The 16,657-nt window shown below is 47.5% G+C and overlaps 2 protein-coding genes across 3 annotated transcripts in view; both read right to left on the bottom strand.

The window, feature by feature from the left end:
* Window positions 1-5,557, bottom strand: part of rbm38 (RNA binding motif protein 38) — a 7,651-nt gene extending 2,094 nt beyond the window's left edge. The window contains 4 exon segments of the mRNA XM_068729714.1: window positions 1,802-1,856; window positions 3,382-3,450; window positions 3,453-3,504; window positions 5,009-5,557. Of these exon segments, the coding sequence (XP_068585815.1) occupies window positions 1,802-1,856; window positions 3,382-3,450; window positions 3,453-3,504; window positions 5,009-5,230 (398 nt within the window). The 5' untranslated portion in view covers window positions 5,231-5,557.
* A 2,229-nt stretch (window positions 5,558-7,786) lies between these two features.
* Window positions 7,787-16,657, bottom strand: part of LOC137886948 (nuclear receptor coactivator 3-like) — a 51,476-nt gene continuing 42,605 nt past the window's right edge. For both annotated transcript variants that reach the window (XM_068729663.1, XM_068729664.1), the window contains exons 13-23: window positions 16,500-16,632; window positions 16,116-16,274; window positions 15,627-15,857; window positions 15,302-15,407; window positions 15,026-15,197; window positions 14,367-14,693; window positions 13,959-14,057; window positions 11,836-12,088; window positions 11,373-11,550; window positions 11,041-11,245; window positions 7,787-10,557 (exon numbers count right to left, since the gene is read on the bottom strand). In XM_068729663.1, coding sequence (XP_068585764.1) covers window positions 10,546-10,557; window positions 11,041-11,245; window positions 11,373-11,550; window positions 11,836-12,088; window positions 13,959-14,057; window positions 14,367-14,693; window positions 15,026-15,197; window positions 15,302-15,407; window positions 15,627-15,857; window positions 16,116-16,274; window positions 16,500-16,632 — 1,875 coding nt within the window. In that variant the 3' untranslated portion in view covers window positions 7,787-10,545. The remainder of the gene's footprint in view (window positions 10,558-11,040; window positions 11,246-11,372; window positions 11,551-11,835; window positions 12,089-13,958; window positions 14,058-14,366; window positions 14,694-15,025; window positions 15,198-15,301; window positions 15,408-15,626; window positions 15,858-16,115; window positions 16,275-16,499; window positions 16,633-16,657) is intronic.

Here is a 16,657-nt window from a genome sequence, read left to right as displayed (position 1 = left end):
AAACATGCTTTGCACTCCCCCCCCCCCAAAGACCAGATATTTCAGTGTGAGAGTCAACAACACAAGCGACAGCTGTGACGCTGGTTGACAATATCCTCGTCTAAGATCCCCAAAACAACAGCGAAGATCTGAGTCAAGCCTCAGCAGGGCTGGACCTGCAGTGTCGCTCTACTGTCTGCATCCCTGGGAGTGAATCATCCTCCGTGTTTCACTCGGGACCTGAGTCACAAGGTTTCCTTTGGAGTTCACGCTGAAACTCAGGGGGGGGGAACTGGACGAGGAGAACAGAACGGCCCTTCGTGTCTGGAGGCCTCTGCTCAAGTCCACTAGGAGCGGGCGACACGGAGAGAATCCCTCATTGTGTTGGATGTCATTTTATGCTTTAATATAGATTGTGATAGGGTACTTTTTTCTGGAAAATCAATTAAGAGACTGAATTAAAGAAGTGATTGACTACCTGACAAATCAAGGTACCTCATTACATTTAGGGCTGCAACTTGTGATTATTCTCATTATTGATTAATCTGCCGATTATTTCCTCAATGAATCATTTTGTCTATTAGGTGTTGCCCCGTTATGATTCCCACAGCCGAACGAGAGGTTTTATTAGTTTGCTTGTTTTGTCTGACCGTCTAAAACCCAAAGATGTTCACTTCACTATCACACATGACAAAAGAAAAGCATGGAAGCGTTTAACCAACAGACGTTTGGTATGAATGCACATTAATCCGTTTTCAAAGTTGTTCCCGTTTGATCGACTAATCGTTACATTGCTGCAAAAATCCAGTTTTCCTTTCTCAGACGTGGATGAACCAGAGATTAGAGTAATATAAATAAAGCTTTGCTACAGAAATATCTGTATTCCTTTCCTCGTTTTTGACACCGTTGGATTTGTGACACACCTCACTGTCTTGAGGCCGTCCTGGTCAACCACAGCAGGCAGGTAGCGAGGGAGGGGGGGAGCCTGATTAAGCTCACCTGGGCCTTCCAGGCTATAAAATGCTGGTCCACATGCTCGTTGTCTCCCCCCTCTTGCTACAGAACACACACACACACACACACACACACACACACACACACACACACACACACACACACACACACACACACACACACACACACACACACACACACACCATGCACGATTGTCGTTTTGGTTTTGCACCTTCAACACCTCCACACTTCTTAGGCCCCTTATTGCAGGACTATGAATTCAACCAGAGACCCTTTGTGGGATTGCTGACCAGAGATATTAAATAGATGTGATACGATGCCTCTGCGTGCACAAACATGAAGAAAAGAAGAAGGATAATAGAGAAGGGATGCAGGGAAGTTTCACTAAATGGCTTGTATGCTCAGCAAAGCCCAAGTCATGCGTGAGAGAAATTCAGAATTGGGCTTCTCACGTGTTTAATGGCCCAGAAAGAGAGAAAGAGAGACAACAGTCAAAGACCAACCGAGACACGATGCACAGACACAGACACGGCCGAAAACGTCTTTGAAGCAGAGTTTCAACAAGCATCATTTGTGGCAGTCTGTGACAGCCCCCCCCCCCCCCCCCCCCACACACACACACACACACACACACACACACACTTTCTTTCACATTGCAGAGTGGCATTAACTACCACAACCTGAGTGGAGAACAGGAGCGAGTGCTCACAAATGTCAAGGACGGAGGAGTGAGATGTATTGTGTTGAGGAGGAGGAGGAGGAGGAGGAGGAGGAGGTGAGAGAGAGAGAGAGAGAGAGAGAGAGAAAGAGAGGTGGAAATAGAGGTATTGATTCTTCTCCGTCTTACCCATATTGCCTCTGAGCCCACGTAGGATGGACTTGCTGAACTCCAACAGAGAGACCTGCAGACAAAGAGAGGCAGCGATGAAGAGAGATATTTTAGCTACCGGCTACACAGACAACGAGAGAGAGAGAGAGAGAGACGAGCAGACAAGGACAGAGACGATTCTCTGCCTCTCTGCCTCAGATGTCAGCATGTGCAAGACGGTATCCGTTATTCCCTCAGCGCACACACACACACACACACACACACACACACACACACACACACACACACACACACACACACACACACACACACACACACACACACACAAATAATAATGGACTCAGTTGAACACAAACATCTGTGACCTCTCTGCCTCCAGAGTTCACCAGGAATCAGCTGAGGCTGAGTAAGAAAGGAGAAGTCTCTCCTCCTCCTCCTCCTCTCTGCCCTTCCTCTGACTTCATGTCAACATTCCTCCAGCTATTCATTCCTCCGTCACTCCTCTTTATTTACTGTACAGCCGTGACTCCATCAGCACTCCTCTTTTGTGCAAACCTATATCTAAATGCCCTTCTTCCTTTCTCCACCAGCACAAAGAGGAGACAGACGCGCTGTTATTTAATTCTCTTAACAGCCCCCCTCCTCCCCTCCCGCTCTCCTTATTCTCTCCCTCTCCCATTCTCTCTCGCACACAATAACGAAATCCAAGCGCTGCCATCTCCCATCAGCCGCACGCTCGGGGAGTCGCGTCGCAGCGCCGGCCCCCAGAATAAGGACACGCAGTCAGTTGTTGTTGGCGCCAGTGTTTGTCAATCACACCTACACTCGGCAGTATTTCAGCCAGCGAGCATTAAACGAAGCAGCGAGGGAGAGCTGCTGTCAAGGTCTGGTGTGCAGCGAGACGTCGGAGGGGGAAGCGCTGGTGGTTGACACTGAAAGAGCCCAGCGGCATGAAAGCTGTGCGTTACATCGAGCGCGCAAACAGCGAACGCAGAGTGGGAAACGATGGAAGGAGCGTTTATCCCACTAACTTCAAATTGTGTACACGTATCCATCTGTCTTTAGATTGATTAACTGTCCTCCAGACAGCTGTGGGGTTCCATTCATTTCAGTGCGGCACGGGAAAAGCAACATGCGAGAGACTTGGAAATTGCTTGAGATCCATCGCCAGTGACCATTCAGCTCCCATCAAAGCTAGACTGTCACCAGGAGTACTTGATAGCTCGCCTTCTGTTTTCCTGCGATATTCAAGTCTTTGAGGTGCTCAGCAGCGCCTCAAAGACTCAAACCTCCTTCAGTGCATGAACCTAACAAGTCCATCCAAGACATGGCAGATTGCGAATGAAAATCTTGACCATTTGACGGCAACATTCAGTATCTTTCACCGAGAAATACAGGAAACTTAATGTCTACTGCGGTGGACTGCGGATCTTGAGTGAGCTTCAAGTCTCTGGAGGCCCTCGGCTACCTGGACGTCAGTACATCACTTGGAATTGAGTGAGACAGGAAGTATTCAGAGACGGATTAGCTGTTGGTCTTTTTATTTGGGGGGGGGTACGTTTAGACGATCCCAGCTTTATCTGGTCTAACACACTTACTGGATTGCGAGCTGCGGGGCTTCGCTCCCAGGTACGCCAGGTTCACGTTGGCCTTCCTGCCGTCGATGATGGGTTGGCGTCTTTGCACGCCCGCTCCGCCGCTCCCCTGTCCACCATGGTCACCTGTCGACGACATCACTGGTTAATAATCACTCTTTTAAGGCTACACAGTTGCATGCGAAAGCGTCTCTTATCCGGTGATGGAGGATTGATCCCTACAGACCCGGAGCGGGTGAGGGGAGGGGGATGGGGGAAGCTGCTGTCCTCGCCTCTACTCGAATGATTCAATCTTTTTGCTAAACGCGTGAGGAGACACTGACTCCAGCTCATGAATACAGCCATCGTTGTGTTTGAATGCTTCCACTGGAGCTCATGTAGGAGGCAGATCTGTGTTATTTTCTTCACACTGTGCTGTCAAGGATGAGATACTGGAATCTACCTTGAGGGAGTTTGTTGAGGAGTGGGCAGATAGCAGTGGGAAGGGGTGGTCAAGGTAACACACACACACACACACACACACACACACACACACCAGTTAATATATGAGGCAAACTAGAGCCGATAAATGGGACAGTGAAAGTAAAATGCCTCCGCTTGCTTTCGTTTCACAGCATCAGACTCCGGAGTCTTACGCCAACAGAGGCAGCGGGTGGTTTGAGATTGCCGGGGGTTCAAGAAGCTGCTGCTGCTGCTGCAGGGAAGTCAGATTGCTCAAAAGGGGGGGAAGTCAGGGATGAAATGAGCTCGCTGACCCAAAACACTCATGACAATACCGGTCACTCGGCTGACTTCTGGTATAGAGATCACTTCAACTGCTACATGTCCATTCACACACATCAATAATCCCTTCTTATCTTATTCCACACACACACACACACACAAACTCACAGTCTCTCATACCAACAACCAAACACATCCTGCTAGAAGGGGGGGGGGGGGGGGAGAGGGGGGGCTGCATGGGAGGAAGTCAAAATGAAATTACTGCAGCTTATCTTGCAGAGCCAACTGATATGTCACACCTCTGTGACCACTCTCCCCCCTCTCTCCCCCCTTCTCTCTCTCTCCCGCTCTCTCTCTCTCTTACACAAACACACAGTGGAAACAGAGACATCTGTCCACAGCTTGTGGCAGCTCATTACCAACTCACTTGTACCTCTCTGTGCTTGTGTGTCCTCATTCTGTACAGCTTATACTGTGTGTGTGTGTGTGTGTGTGTGTGTGTGTGTGTGTGTGTGTGTGTGTGTGTGTGTTATATATATATCTCTTCGCTCACTGTGGGACCTCAGAGATAATTGATGACACACTTGTAAGAAACAATCTGCAAGCTTCAAGCATGTGACTGCCACCACCAGACACAATGTACATGGCTGCTGCAACAAAGTGCCAGTGTGTGCTGCCTCCAAGGCAATACTAGAGAAGAGAAAAAATACAATTAACCATGAAGATAAAGTCGCTTCAAACTCATTACTGGCTGCAACAGACGTGATCTAGTGTGTTTTCAGCACCCTGACCATCCAATTAAAGTCAGAGCGGCTGATAAAGCCTTAATTAAATCCCATATTTCACTCTACATGCGTTTAGCTCCTCGCTTATTCCACCAGAACGCAGCAACTTAAATCAAACTCACAAAGCCGTATCCTCTGGACTTGCCCGTCTGTTTGTCGGTGATAACCACCGCCTCGTCGATGTCACCGAAAGTCTCGAAATATTTCCGAAGTGAGGCGTCGTTGGTGTGATACGGCAACCCGCCGACGAAGATCTTGGTGTAAGTCGTGTCTTTCTCCATGGTGGGGTGCATTATTTCTAACGGAACCCCGACCAGCTGACCTAGAAACAGCGGGGAACTCATGCGGTTTGAGATTTAAAAAAAAACCAAAAAAAAAAAAACCTGAAGGATAACACAAAGAAAAACAAGAAAGCAGCAGAAGAACTTTACGCTCCTTGGTCACCAAGAGGCTATACTAACAATAACGACAACAGCGCGTCCATGGTTAAACACGCAGCCTCCAGTTGCAGCACACGCAGCTTCTGGATGTGTAGTCCTGCTGACAGGTGTCTCGGAACCTCATGTCTCCTGTCTCGGAGGGGAGGACAAAAAAAAAAAAAAGCCAAGTCTTTAAGCCTCGGGAGGCGCGTCTTGTGTGCGCCCACTCCGCGTCTGGTCCAATAGATGAGTGGTGCGTCTTTTCCATCGGCGCAACCCGCCTCCTGCTCCACCCTGCTGCGCACGCACGCACGTACACACAAAGACACACATATACACACACACACACACACACACACACACACACACACACACACAAGGAAACCCCCCCCCCACACACACACACACACACACACAGCAGCTGAAACACTTTTGCCAATAAAATGGAGGAAGAGTTGAATATCTAGTGCACCACATGTCGTTACAAAGAGATCATTATTTGACATGGTTTTGTAGTGACGTCGTCACCATAGATCCATATATATATAGACCATTGCCATGTATAAGAAGCGGACATACCCCACTGGTTTGTGGACTGTCGTTTTGAAGCATTGAGTTTGTCATTTTGGCCGTCGCCATCTTGGTTTCTGCAACCGGAAGTGAAATGAGAGGGTGGAGCTGAGTACGACTGAACTCTAGAAGAAATTAACTTTCGTGAACTGAAAACACACTGAGAAAGAGTTGAAGTCTTATCATTCATATTACTCTAAATGCAACTATAATGAACATCATGCTGTATTGAAGAAGACTTGAAACCAGAGATTGAGACCATAAACTCATGTTTACAATGTTTATTGAGGGAATAAATCAAGAGAGAAGAAGAGTCATTTTAGACTAGACTTCTATACAACCAGAGGAGTCGCCCCCTGGTGGACACTAGAGAGAATGCAGGTTTACTTTCACATTGGTTTCATTGGATGCCGCCTGGTCATTTAACAGAAAAACCTCTTGAACTCTTTGTCTTCAATGTTAAGAGTCACACTATTGATTGAAACACTATAAGTCAAATGCAGCATCGGCCCCCATGTGCGGAGGCAATGTTAACAACGCATGTAATACCTTTACATAAATACCAAAGATCATGACAAACTCCCAAGAATATCGATATAGTTAAAACAATTAAATATCCTATATGGCAACCTTGGTGTAACTGTAGGGGCTTTGCTACCTCTACTACTACCTCTACTACTACTAGTACTGGTACAACTACTACAAGCCTCTGAGTGTTTTCCATGGTCACCACTATAGTTTGGTGTTTTTTGCTAATTAGTGCTAAAACACAAAGTACTTTTGAGGTATTTGGTCATAAACAAAAAGTACTTGAGAAATTGACATTGTAGCTGTGTAGAGTCAGAGATCATCTATTTCAGGTCATCCTGATGGGAACACCAATGTCTGTACCAAACACTATGAAGATGCATCCAGTGATTTTAAACCTGCTGGTGGCGCTAGATGAAAAGTCAGGATTACCAAAGTCAGTATATCATCCTGTGGGGAACATGAATATCATGAACTTCATGGCAATAAATCCAGAAGTTGCTGTCGAAGGCGAGGCTAAAAAAAACAGAGTGAAGATCAAACGGTTATAACTCATGAAACAAATGACACAGTGCAATATTTTGCACTTAAAATGAATTAAATCATCACCGCATTAAAACAGGCGAAACAGAAATTTCCTCTCGTCTTCGCCGCTGAATGTCAAACCATTTCTCCAGCGAAGGGTTGAGTGAGTCAGCCTGCAGTAACCTGGCAGCCGATCTTAAACTGACAGACTCTTGTCATTTTATTACAGATGACACTCGGGTCCGAACGGGAGTTAAGTTATTCTAAGCTCTGACTGGGCCGTCGGGCTTCTGTGTTGTTGTTTTTTTGTGGGTACAGTAACAGCTGCAGGGTCGGGATAGCCTGGAGGTGTGAGATCTATCTATGGGGCGCAACATCACTGAGAGGAGGAGGAGAGAGTGGGATGACTGATGACAAAAGCTCACAAAATGGGGAGGTGACCGGTTGAAGGAAACAAACAGCAGGGAAAAAAAAAAAAAGCGAGGCTGCAGACGGCAGCGCGACCCTCAATGTCACAGACAAAAGCCAGACTGAGAGGAAGCTCTCGCCTTTTTTCGGAGAATTTGCCACCCAGATGTCCTTCACACTCTAAATCCACTCCACATGTCTATGCCTCCCATCCACACACACACACACACACACACACACTTGCCTCCCACTTCATGCAGACTGGCAGACTCCAGTCATCACTAGTGGTGAGTGGGAGCCTCTATTGGAACTCGAGCGGCCCTGTTGGTGCAGTAAAACACACTTCCAGTGATGCATTTGATCGTCCGGCGGACTGAACTGTGTGCCGCAGGGTCGCCGGGGTCACGTCCAACATGTTTGCATGTGCATAAAAGACAACGGAGACATTGTAATGTTTAAATATAAATTTGTATTTACATCGATATTAACATCAAGAAACAAGGTAAGAAAAAAATGCAATAGTATTTTACATCCTGTAATAATGACTGATTCCCCAGATGTGCTTTCTCTTTTTCTTTAGCTCCAAAGATGCACCAAGAGGAGTTTCTTTCCTTTAAAGCAAAAAACACAGACATTTTTTTTTTTTTTTTTTTGTATATTTCATATTCTTCATTGAGACTGGGGGTTAAAAAAACAAAAAAACATCTCCAGTCTATTCATCTGAGACACAATGACATCAATCATGAAACCTCCTTTGTAGCTTAGAAAATCTCAACATTCCGCTGTGAAATAACCGTTTTGCAGCACCAACAATTCAACTGGCCATGAGTTCTACAGAAAGGAAGGAACGATCACAAACGAAAACTCAAACCACCTCAGCAGAACCAGACTCGTCTCTACTCTATGTCAGACGGATAGGGATATAATATATGCAATTAAACATATATAGTTGGATGTATATTATAGGTTATGTGCGACAGTAAAAGCACACATGAGTACTTGCACGATTCTACGTCAGGAACATGTTTCTAAGCACTGCAGAATGACAAACAAAAAATCTTTGGATTGAGCGTGTGTTCAAAAGGTAGATTTCTCAACAAAAAGCTTCACAGGAAATACGATGAAAATAAAGGCAAACTTGAATGTAAAAAAAGAAAACGAAGAGGAAAAAGTCACCCGTCGAGAGGTTGATTAGGGATTCAAACTACTTCACGTAAGGACTTATGGACAGTTAGACGGCGGGGTCGACTTCTGAGGTCAAGCGATCACGTCTGCGAGATTCCAAAAGCACGGAAACTCTCAGGAGTGAATCTTGCAAGTCGCACATGGAAGCATGAGGTTCGCTTCAGAAAACATCGACCCCAACACACGGGGAAGACGTCTGGGCCGCTGGAAGCCGAGACACAATCACGTGTCAGCTCTTTTTTTTTTTGTCGAGGCAATTCATGTGGTTTCTCTTTTATTTAGAAGAAGAAGAAAACATAATGACACACTAGCACCTCTTTAGCTAAGACCATGTGCTTTCTGAGGAGAAAGCTACAGAAGGAAGTCAACTCTACAAAAACAAGGAGGCCCTTCCTTTACCAACCGATGGTTAAAGTATTGAAAATAAAAGCTGACCTATGAGGAATTAAGAAAGTTACACTTTTAAATATCAAGCCTTACAATCTGTGCAAAAACAGTATGTGACCTACAAAAGCATATATATATTTATATATAGTACATTTGAAGCGTATTTACAATTCATATTCACAAAGAAAAGAAAAGAAAAGAAAAGACGTCATGTCTAATACTGCAGTGCCGTCGCTTTGAGTTCATGATACTTCAGCTTCGTCCTCAGCGGACAAACCAGGAGGAATGATTATTGCTAGAAATCTAACATCCACTTTCTCTTACAGTGGGAGCGAATAGAGAGAGACATAATTTCATAGTTGGCGATCGATTCTATTTCTGCACTTTGTAACACTGTAAATTGGTGCGAGGTGACCAAAAACATCGACAACATTGGGTATTTAAAAAAAAAAAAAAAAAAAGAAGAAAGACCTCTGGAATGATAAAACGATCGTGTATAATGAATCTGTATAAATATAAGTGGAACATTAATAGAACTTTAAAAACGGTTCCTTTCAGTACCGCTGGAGACGAGAGCGCTGGATAAAATCTGTGCTTACCGCCGTTCTACTGGTTCCCACTTTAGAACAAAGATCATCACCCATTTCTAATTAACAGCCCCAATTACCCACAGAGGAAAAGTTGGAGAACACACACACACACACACACACACACAAATAAACTAAAATAAACAACTGCTGTTATGGATTCATTCTTGGGTAAAGGCCTCTATATTGCCACAATCCTTTTGATGTTGGCCTTTCCTTAAAGTGCAATCAGCCAACGAGTAATCCCATCGTACTTCAGCCCAGCGGCGTCCTGGAGGAGGAAACAATGTGCTACTGCTTAACGACATTCATCTGAGCGCCGCAATCGGACGGCTCGGCATCTGGAGCCGCGTTTCACTTTACAATACGCAGGGATCCTCCAGGAGCAGCAGAGGGACGACGGGTAATAAAAAAAGAAGAAGAAAGAAAATCCCACCGAGTTCAGAAAACAAAAGAGGAATCCCACATTTGAAATCTGAACACGGCTCCGTGGTACATTCAGACAGAGGAGAGGATGTCGTCACGCGGACGTCCATGTTCAAGTGTGTGATCCGCTCGAGTGTCCGTCCACCTTCACCGGTTGGTCCAGCGACACACACACACACACACACACACACACACACAGCTCATAAAAGAGAGGCATATTAAACTACAGTCTACGAGAGGAATCACAGAGCTGTCTATCTCGCTGTCCTAGGGATTCATGTGTGTAAATGTGTCACAGTGTTTGTGATTTTGACGAACGCTGCGTGTTTTCATGTTTGCGTGCGACAGTCTGTCTGTTTTTCCCCCCCAGGTCGCCAGACTGCCATTACAGGCAGCGAGTCCAAAGGAAGTCGACTCCCCCATCTGGGGGGAGTGCAGCACTGCACATAGACACGACACGCCGCCACCTGGTCCTCCACACACACACACACACACACACACACACACACACACACACACACACACACACACACACACACACACACACAGTCCAGTGCTGCAGCCGGGTCCCCTCTCTCTCTCTGAACGGAGATCACAGTGAGACAAATGCTTCCGTCGCGATGTTTAGCAGTATTTCTAGATCGAGGGGAGGAAAAGAGAGGAAGAGGTTAACGCACGATCCACTGGCCATTATGCAAACATCAGTGATTGGTTCATATTGAAATAAACAGCCGGAGCGGCTCATGCTCTCCAGTCAGATGCCATCACACCACTGCAGAAGAAGAGGACGTGGCAGGAGGACGTAATAAACGTCAGCCGTGATGATGGAAATATGGCATTTCTGTTTGTTTTAATGTATCAACTTGAGAAACTTGAGCTCTCCACACAGATCTGATGTCTTCCTCTCTTCAGTGAACATTTAAGTCACATGCGCAAATTGAAAAGGCGCAGAAAAGCAGCTAACTCAGACTCATTTTGTCCCTCATCTCTTACCTTGAAATTGCTATAAAGAGAGATTTCTTTGAACTCACTATAAACAAGAGGAATGACTACAAGCCACAGTATTGTTTTACGATAAAAATGCCAACTTGTCCTTTGAGCACTCAGACCTGCACCTACCTGATCAGGCCCCATCTGCATGCGTCCCATCACCATTGGGTTCATACCCATCTGCCCTCCCATCTGGCCCATGTGACCTCCTCCTCCGCTGGCTGGCATGCCCCCGTTTATCATCATGCCCCCGTACTGGCCGGGATTCCCCTGCTGCCCAAACTGCTGCTGCCCCGGTGGTCCCTGCTGCCCAAACTGCTGCGGAGGGTACGAACTGGTGAAGGAGAGCGACAGGAGGGAAGACGGGTTTAACCGTACGCATTCAGGAAAAGGAAACAAACGAAGCAAAACTTCATCCGACGGCATGGTGCTGTCGTAAATCTGGCGTCTGGATTTCATACCTGTTGCGTCCCATGCCTCCCTGCGACCAGCCCTTCATATCTGCCCCCTGGTACATGGGACCGCCCTGCGGGTGCTGTTGCATCATGGGGTTTTGAGGCCCCAGTCGGCCGGGCATCATGGCGCCAGGAGGACTCCCGCCTGATGGTCCGAACGAGGGGTCTCCCTGCTGCGCCATCCCTGTGGAGATAAATCAGCCAGCCTGAGCTCGCTCCTCTCTCCACAGTAAACAGATCATTGACTCACAGTGATGAATAAAGGGACATGATGACTGTTGCTGTTGTGTGTTTAGATACTGACTATTATAAGGAATAGGTAGACGTACATGGACAGCTTTCAGAATATTTGTTTTATTTCTTTTTCTTCCTTTTAAATGACAAATGTGAGACCAGAAGCCTGCAGTGCTCCGACTCACCACCAGGGAGCAGCAGTATCCTGCTAGGCGCCCGTCTCGGGAAAACTCACCATAGCTCCCACCATAGCCGAACTGCTGGGGGCCCGGCTGGCCCATGCTTGGCCCCCCCATAGGGTTCTCCATGCCACCAGGAGCCGTGACGTTCGGAGGGGGACTGAATCCCCCCGCGGCAGCAGCAGCGGCCGCCGCCGCCTGCTGCTGCTGCTGCTGCTGCATCAGCATCATCATGCGCTGCCTCCTCATCTGCATGGTGACCATCTCCCTGCTGCGCTGAGCCATCATCTGAGCATTGAGGAAGCCCGGCTGCACGAAACAAACACAGTCAGAGAGTTTAAGGAAGGTTGACAAGCGGCATGAATACATTTGCTGCTTTAATAAAATATGTGGTAAAATATAAAGTACGTATGGTGTGTATGGTGGGTGATAAGGTCTCTTGTGTAACGTGGATGTAATGGGATATACAAGTAGTGGCTTTTGTCCATGGTGGCCATGTAAATCTTCAGATTTCAGAGACTTATAATCTCCCTTAAAAACACCCAGCTGGTGACGTACTTCCTGCACTAGCTGAGGAAGTTCAACCTGCCGCAGCAGTCAGCTCTACACGGCGATCAGTCCGTTCCCTGTACGTCCATCACTGTCTGCTTTAAATTAGGGATGCACCGATCCACGTTTTTCACTTCCGATACCGATACAGATATCGGAGGTTTAGTATCGGCCGATACCGATCTGATACCGATCTAATAGAGAAAAACAGTGCTGAATCGATTTAGGTTGCATGTTCATCTCGAGCTGGATATCTTGCAGCCGTGAATATGCTAGAGGAGAATGTTTAAAGTGTCCGACAATCTGTCTCGCACATGCAACCGCATCACTGACCGCACGCTGTGACAGAAGTCCCTCGTTGACAACCAGCTGCATTGTATGTGCAACGCAGCCGACGCTACGCGCCCCCAGGTTGTCCATCGCTTTTCTCATGTTGCTGGCGTTGTCCCTCAGAATCACGTGGATTTTGCTCAACGGAATTTGCCACTTGTCAAACGTTTCCTTCAGACTAGCTGCTATCGCTTCGCTGGTGTGCGACCCACGGAAGTTTGTTGCATTTAACGTTGCACAGTGCGGCACAAAAGTTTCATCCAGCCAGTGTGCTGTTAAACTTAAAAGTGACACAGGGGAAACGTCGGAGCTCCAGATGTCTGTCGTGAAACTTATCGATTTGACATCTTTTATCTCCTTCAATATGTGTTTGCACACTTTACCGTGCAGTTCAGGTAGCGCCGTCTCCGACAAATATTTTCGGCTTACCATGTCGTAGCGTGGTTCCAGGTGGTTAACTAGCAGCCGGAATCCCTTATCCCCGACAACTGAGAGCGGCCGCCCATCCATGACAATGAAGTTCAGTATCCTTTCAGTTATTTTTGTTGCCTGCACACTATTAGGTGGAAACTTGTCACCTCTTTCCTTCATCTCCTTTAAAGTTAGCTGCTTCAGGCCGCCTCCTTTTTGTTGATTCAGTTCAACGAACTGAGCGTGCTCATGAGGGTGAAATCTCTGGAGACGCTTGATTAAGTTGGTTGTGTTATAGCTTGAAGTTTCAGTGCCGCCCCTTGGAACCATCGCTGCGCACGTATTGCAGGTAGCTGTCGAATGTGTTGGCTGAGGTCGTGTGAAAAAGTTCCAGATGGCTGATCCTTTCGCTCGCTCCATTTTGAAAACAATCTATGCGGCCAGTTCGCTAGCGCATGACGTTACGCAGAGCACAACGCATATAATTGGACTGAATAGATTTGCCTTTATGGATCGGTCACATTGTCACCGATACCCGATCTAGAATTTGTTCCTATATCGGGACCGGTACAGATATTGATATCGGATTGGTGCATCTCTACTTTAAATTGGCTACCAAACAGAAGACAAGAGAAGACTACAACGGACAATCAGGTCTGCTGAACGGATCAGTACCACACTCCGGTAGGTCACCCTTTACAAAGGAGTCAGGAGTTGTACCTGTTATTAAAAGTTGCATGCAAATTCACTGAGAGCTTCTGACAACTTGGCTCAAAATTCTTTATATGTCCGGACATACTTGGCAAACTATGATCCTGATGATGATGATGATGATATTAAAACCGTATTACGGTGATTCATCTGTAAGAAATGACTTTTTGTCATCTACCTGTCCTCCCATGCCAGGCTGCATGCTGGGCCTCATGCCAGGGTTGCCTCCTGGGTTCTCCATCTTCATGCCCATGCCCTGCCGCGTCTGATTCATGAACTGAGGAAAGAGAAGAAAAAAAAAAAAAAAGCATTCAAGATGAGATGGAGGAGCAAAAAAAAAAATGTTACTCTGACCTTGTCCCACTTGCATACGGTGTATTTACACTTAAACAAAATCAAAAAGCACCAATGTTCACTTCTCCCAGATGTGAGGAGGTCCGTCCCTGATTTTAATCTGCATATCGGCATTTATTGAAGAGCATCTGAATTCTACATGTGAGGACACTTCATGCTTAACATGTTTAGATTACAATTAGTACCTTTTTGGGAAACAAGCTAATTGTTTGTGAACTCCCCGTGAACATACCTGCTGTCCCTGCAGCCTCTGCTGCAGCTGGAGCCTCATGGGTTTGTTGGCGGTCATCATCCTGGGTCTCATCATGTTGGCACGAGGGTGACCCATGCCGCCCATGCCACCCATACCGGGGAAGCTGCCGCCTTGGCCCATCTGAGACAGCATGGGTCCAAACCCCCCTTGCTGGGCCTGCCCCTGCATGGGGTTCCCTCCGTAGCCAGACTGCAACGGCATGGAGGGGGGTCCCGGGTAGCCCTGTCCGTAGATAGGCTTCTGGTCCAGCACCATGGACGGGTCCTGTCCTGGAAATGGCTCCATCTGCTGCTCGCTTCCCTGGTTCTGGAGCAGACAGGACAAGAGGACAAAAAGAGAACTTTGTCAAACCTCTCCATCTAATTGATTCATTTCCAATTGGTTGGCTCTGTAATTGTCTTTTTCTAAGCAGCACAGACAGATCCCTCTGGGCTCATCCATCTCCCTTCAGCGAGAGAAGAGTCTGAACACGGCGAGTCATGACTGAAATATCTAACGCGAGGGTGAACGCAAGGCTCACTTATGAGTCATGAGACAGATCATTTCACCTTTTACTTTACTTCCAGGGGGAACTAGAGGAGCACAGAGGTGGGAGTGTCCTTAATCCATCTTTTCACATCTTTTTCTGATGACGCTACCTGGCTGACGAGGTCTGGGATGCCCAGGGCTCGGTCGATCTCCTCCAGAGCGATGCCGTCCGTGTTGTTCAGCAGAGAGTCCAGCTGGTCCAGAAGCGCCCGCTCGTCGCTCTGACCCTCGCTGGTGGTGGGAGGCACCAAGAGATCATCCAAGGTGTTGCCGAACTGGCGTCTGCAAGGCACAGACACAGAGAGAGAGAGAGACGCCCGTGAGGTTCAGCTCCCTCCTTATTGCAGCTCAGTGTGAATACAGACGATGAGGGGTGTCGCACTGACCTGTTACCCTCCATGCCCATTATAGTGTCCGGCCAGGAGGAGGACTGGGTGGGCTGGCCCTGCTGGCTGAAGGGGCTCATACCCATGCCCATGTCAGCAGAGCCTCCTAAACCACAAAACATAATGCGTGTTTAATTTATACACACACACACACACAGAGTGTCAGTCAGAAGCTCCAGTTTATAGAACGTAGTGGACAGGGACGCACAGTGTTTGTTAGTCCACATATGGAACATCACTTTCAGGTGCAGAACATTTTAAAATCAGGGTCAGTTTGATGAGTATTCGCACATTTACAGCGAATGCATTGTAGTGACAGACGTACCCATATCCATGAGCTGCTGCTGCAGCATGGACCTGGTGCCCGGTACGCTGTTGGAGCGGCCGACCATAGGTCCCGACATCATGCCCTTGCTGTTGTTGTACTCCATGCCTTGGCGCATCATGGAGGGGTGTCCCGCCGAGCCCACTGGGCTGGCACTGGAGCGGCTCATGCCCCAGTCCCCCGACCCACCCATGGGAGACCTCTGGGGAACCATGCCCCTGTTCATTGGTCCTGGTAAAACACCAGGAACACCGGATGTGTCAGTATCACGAACGTGTCACCTTAAATCTGTGTCTTTAAAGTTCAGAAGGTTATCGGATAGTAGGACACAAATTAAAACATAGTCCAGGATCGGGTCACACACACACACACACACACACACACACACACACACACACACACACACACACACACACACACACTCTAATAAAAGTGACAGAGGGGAGAGAAAATGTGCTGAAATGAATGTTGGGTCACTTGAACACTCACCCATGTTTCCTGGGTATCCGTCTGGGCTGCCCATCATGTTCTCCTGCTTGATGAGCATGGGGCGTCTACCTGTTCCTACGGGCCCAACGGGAGGCTTCCCGTCCATGGACAAGGCCCTCTGGAAGGGCCCCCGAGGCCCCGGACCCATTCCTGGACTCCCTGTGCGCAAAAAGTATGAACTCGCTGGTCACACGCCGATTCCTCAGAAGCAGGGAGAATAATGTCTGCGTTGCATTAAATTAGGAGTGGGCGATCCGGGGAAACATAATATCTAGCACGCTAGCATATAATGAAGCCAGATGCATTTTACATTGATATCATCACATAATGATGTCACGGCACCCTCGAAATGTTACTGTCACTTCTCGTAGGCTTTGCACTCACCCTGCAGGCTGTCGTCAAGGCAACCCTGGGGTTTGCTTCCTGTGTCGCCGGCTCCCCCACCTGCAGCCTGATCCGGGTAAAAGTCAGAGCTCGAACCCCTCAAATCTCCGAGGATAGACTCCAGGTTGTGCAGCTGAGCATCAAAATAAGCCAAAATG

The sequence above is a fragment of the Cebidichthys violaceus genome, unplaced genomic scaffold (genome assembly GCF_023349555.1).
Source record: "Cebidichthys violaceus isolate CVI_PGR_0920_01 unplaced genomic scaffold, fCebVio1.0.p SCAF_47, whole genome shotgun sequence".
Lineage (NCBI taxonomy): Eukaryota > Metazoa > Chordata > Actinopteri > Perciformes > Stichaeidae > Cebidichthys > Cebidichthys violaceus.
The sequence above is the reverse complement of the archived record's forward strand: the minus strand, read 5'-3'. Positions and strand labels throughout refer to the sequence as shown.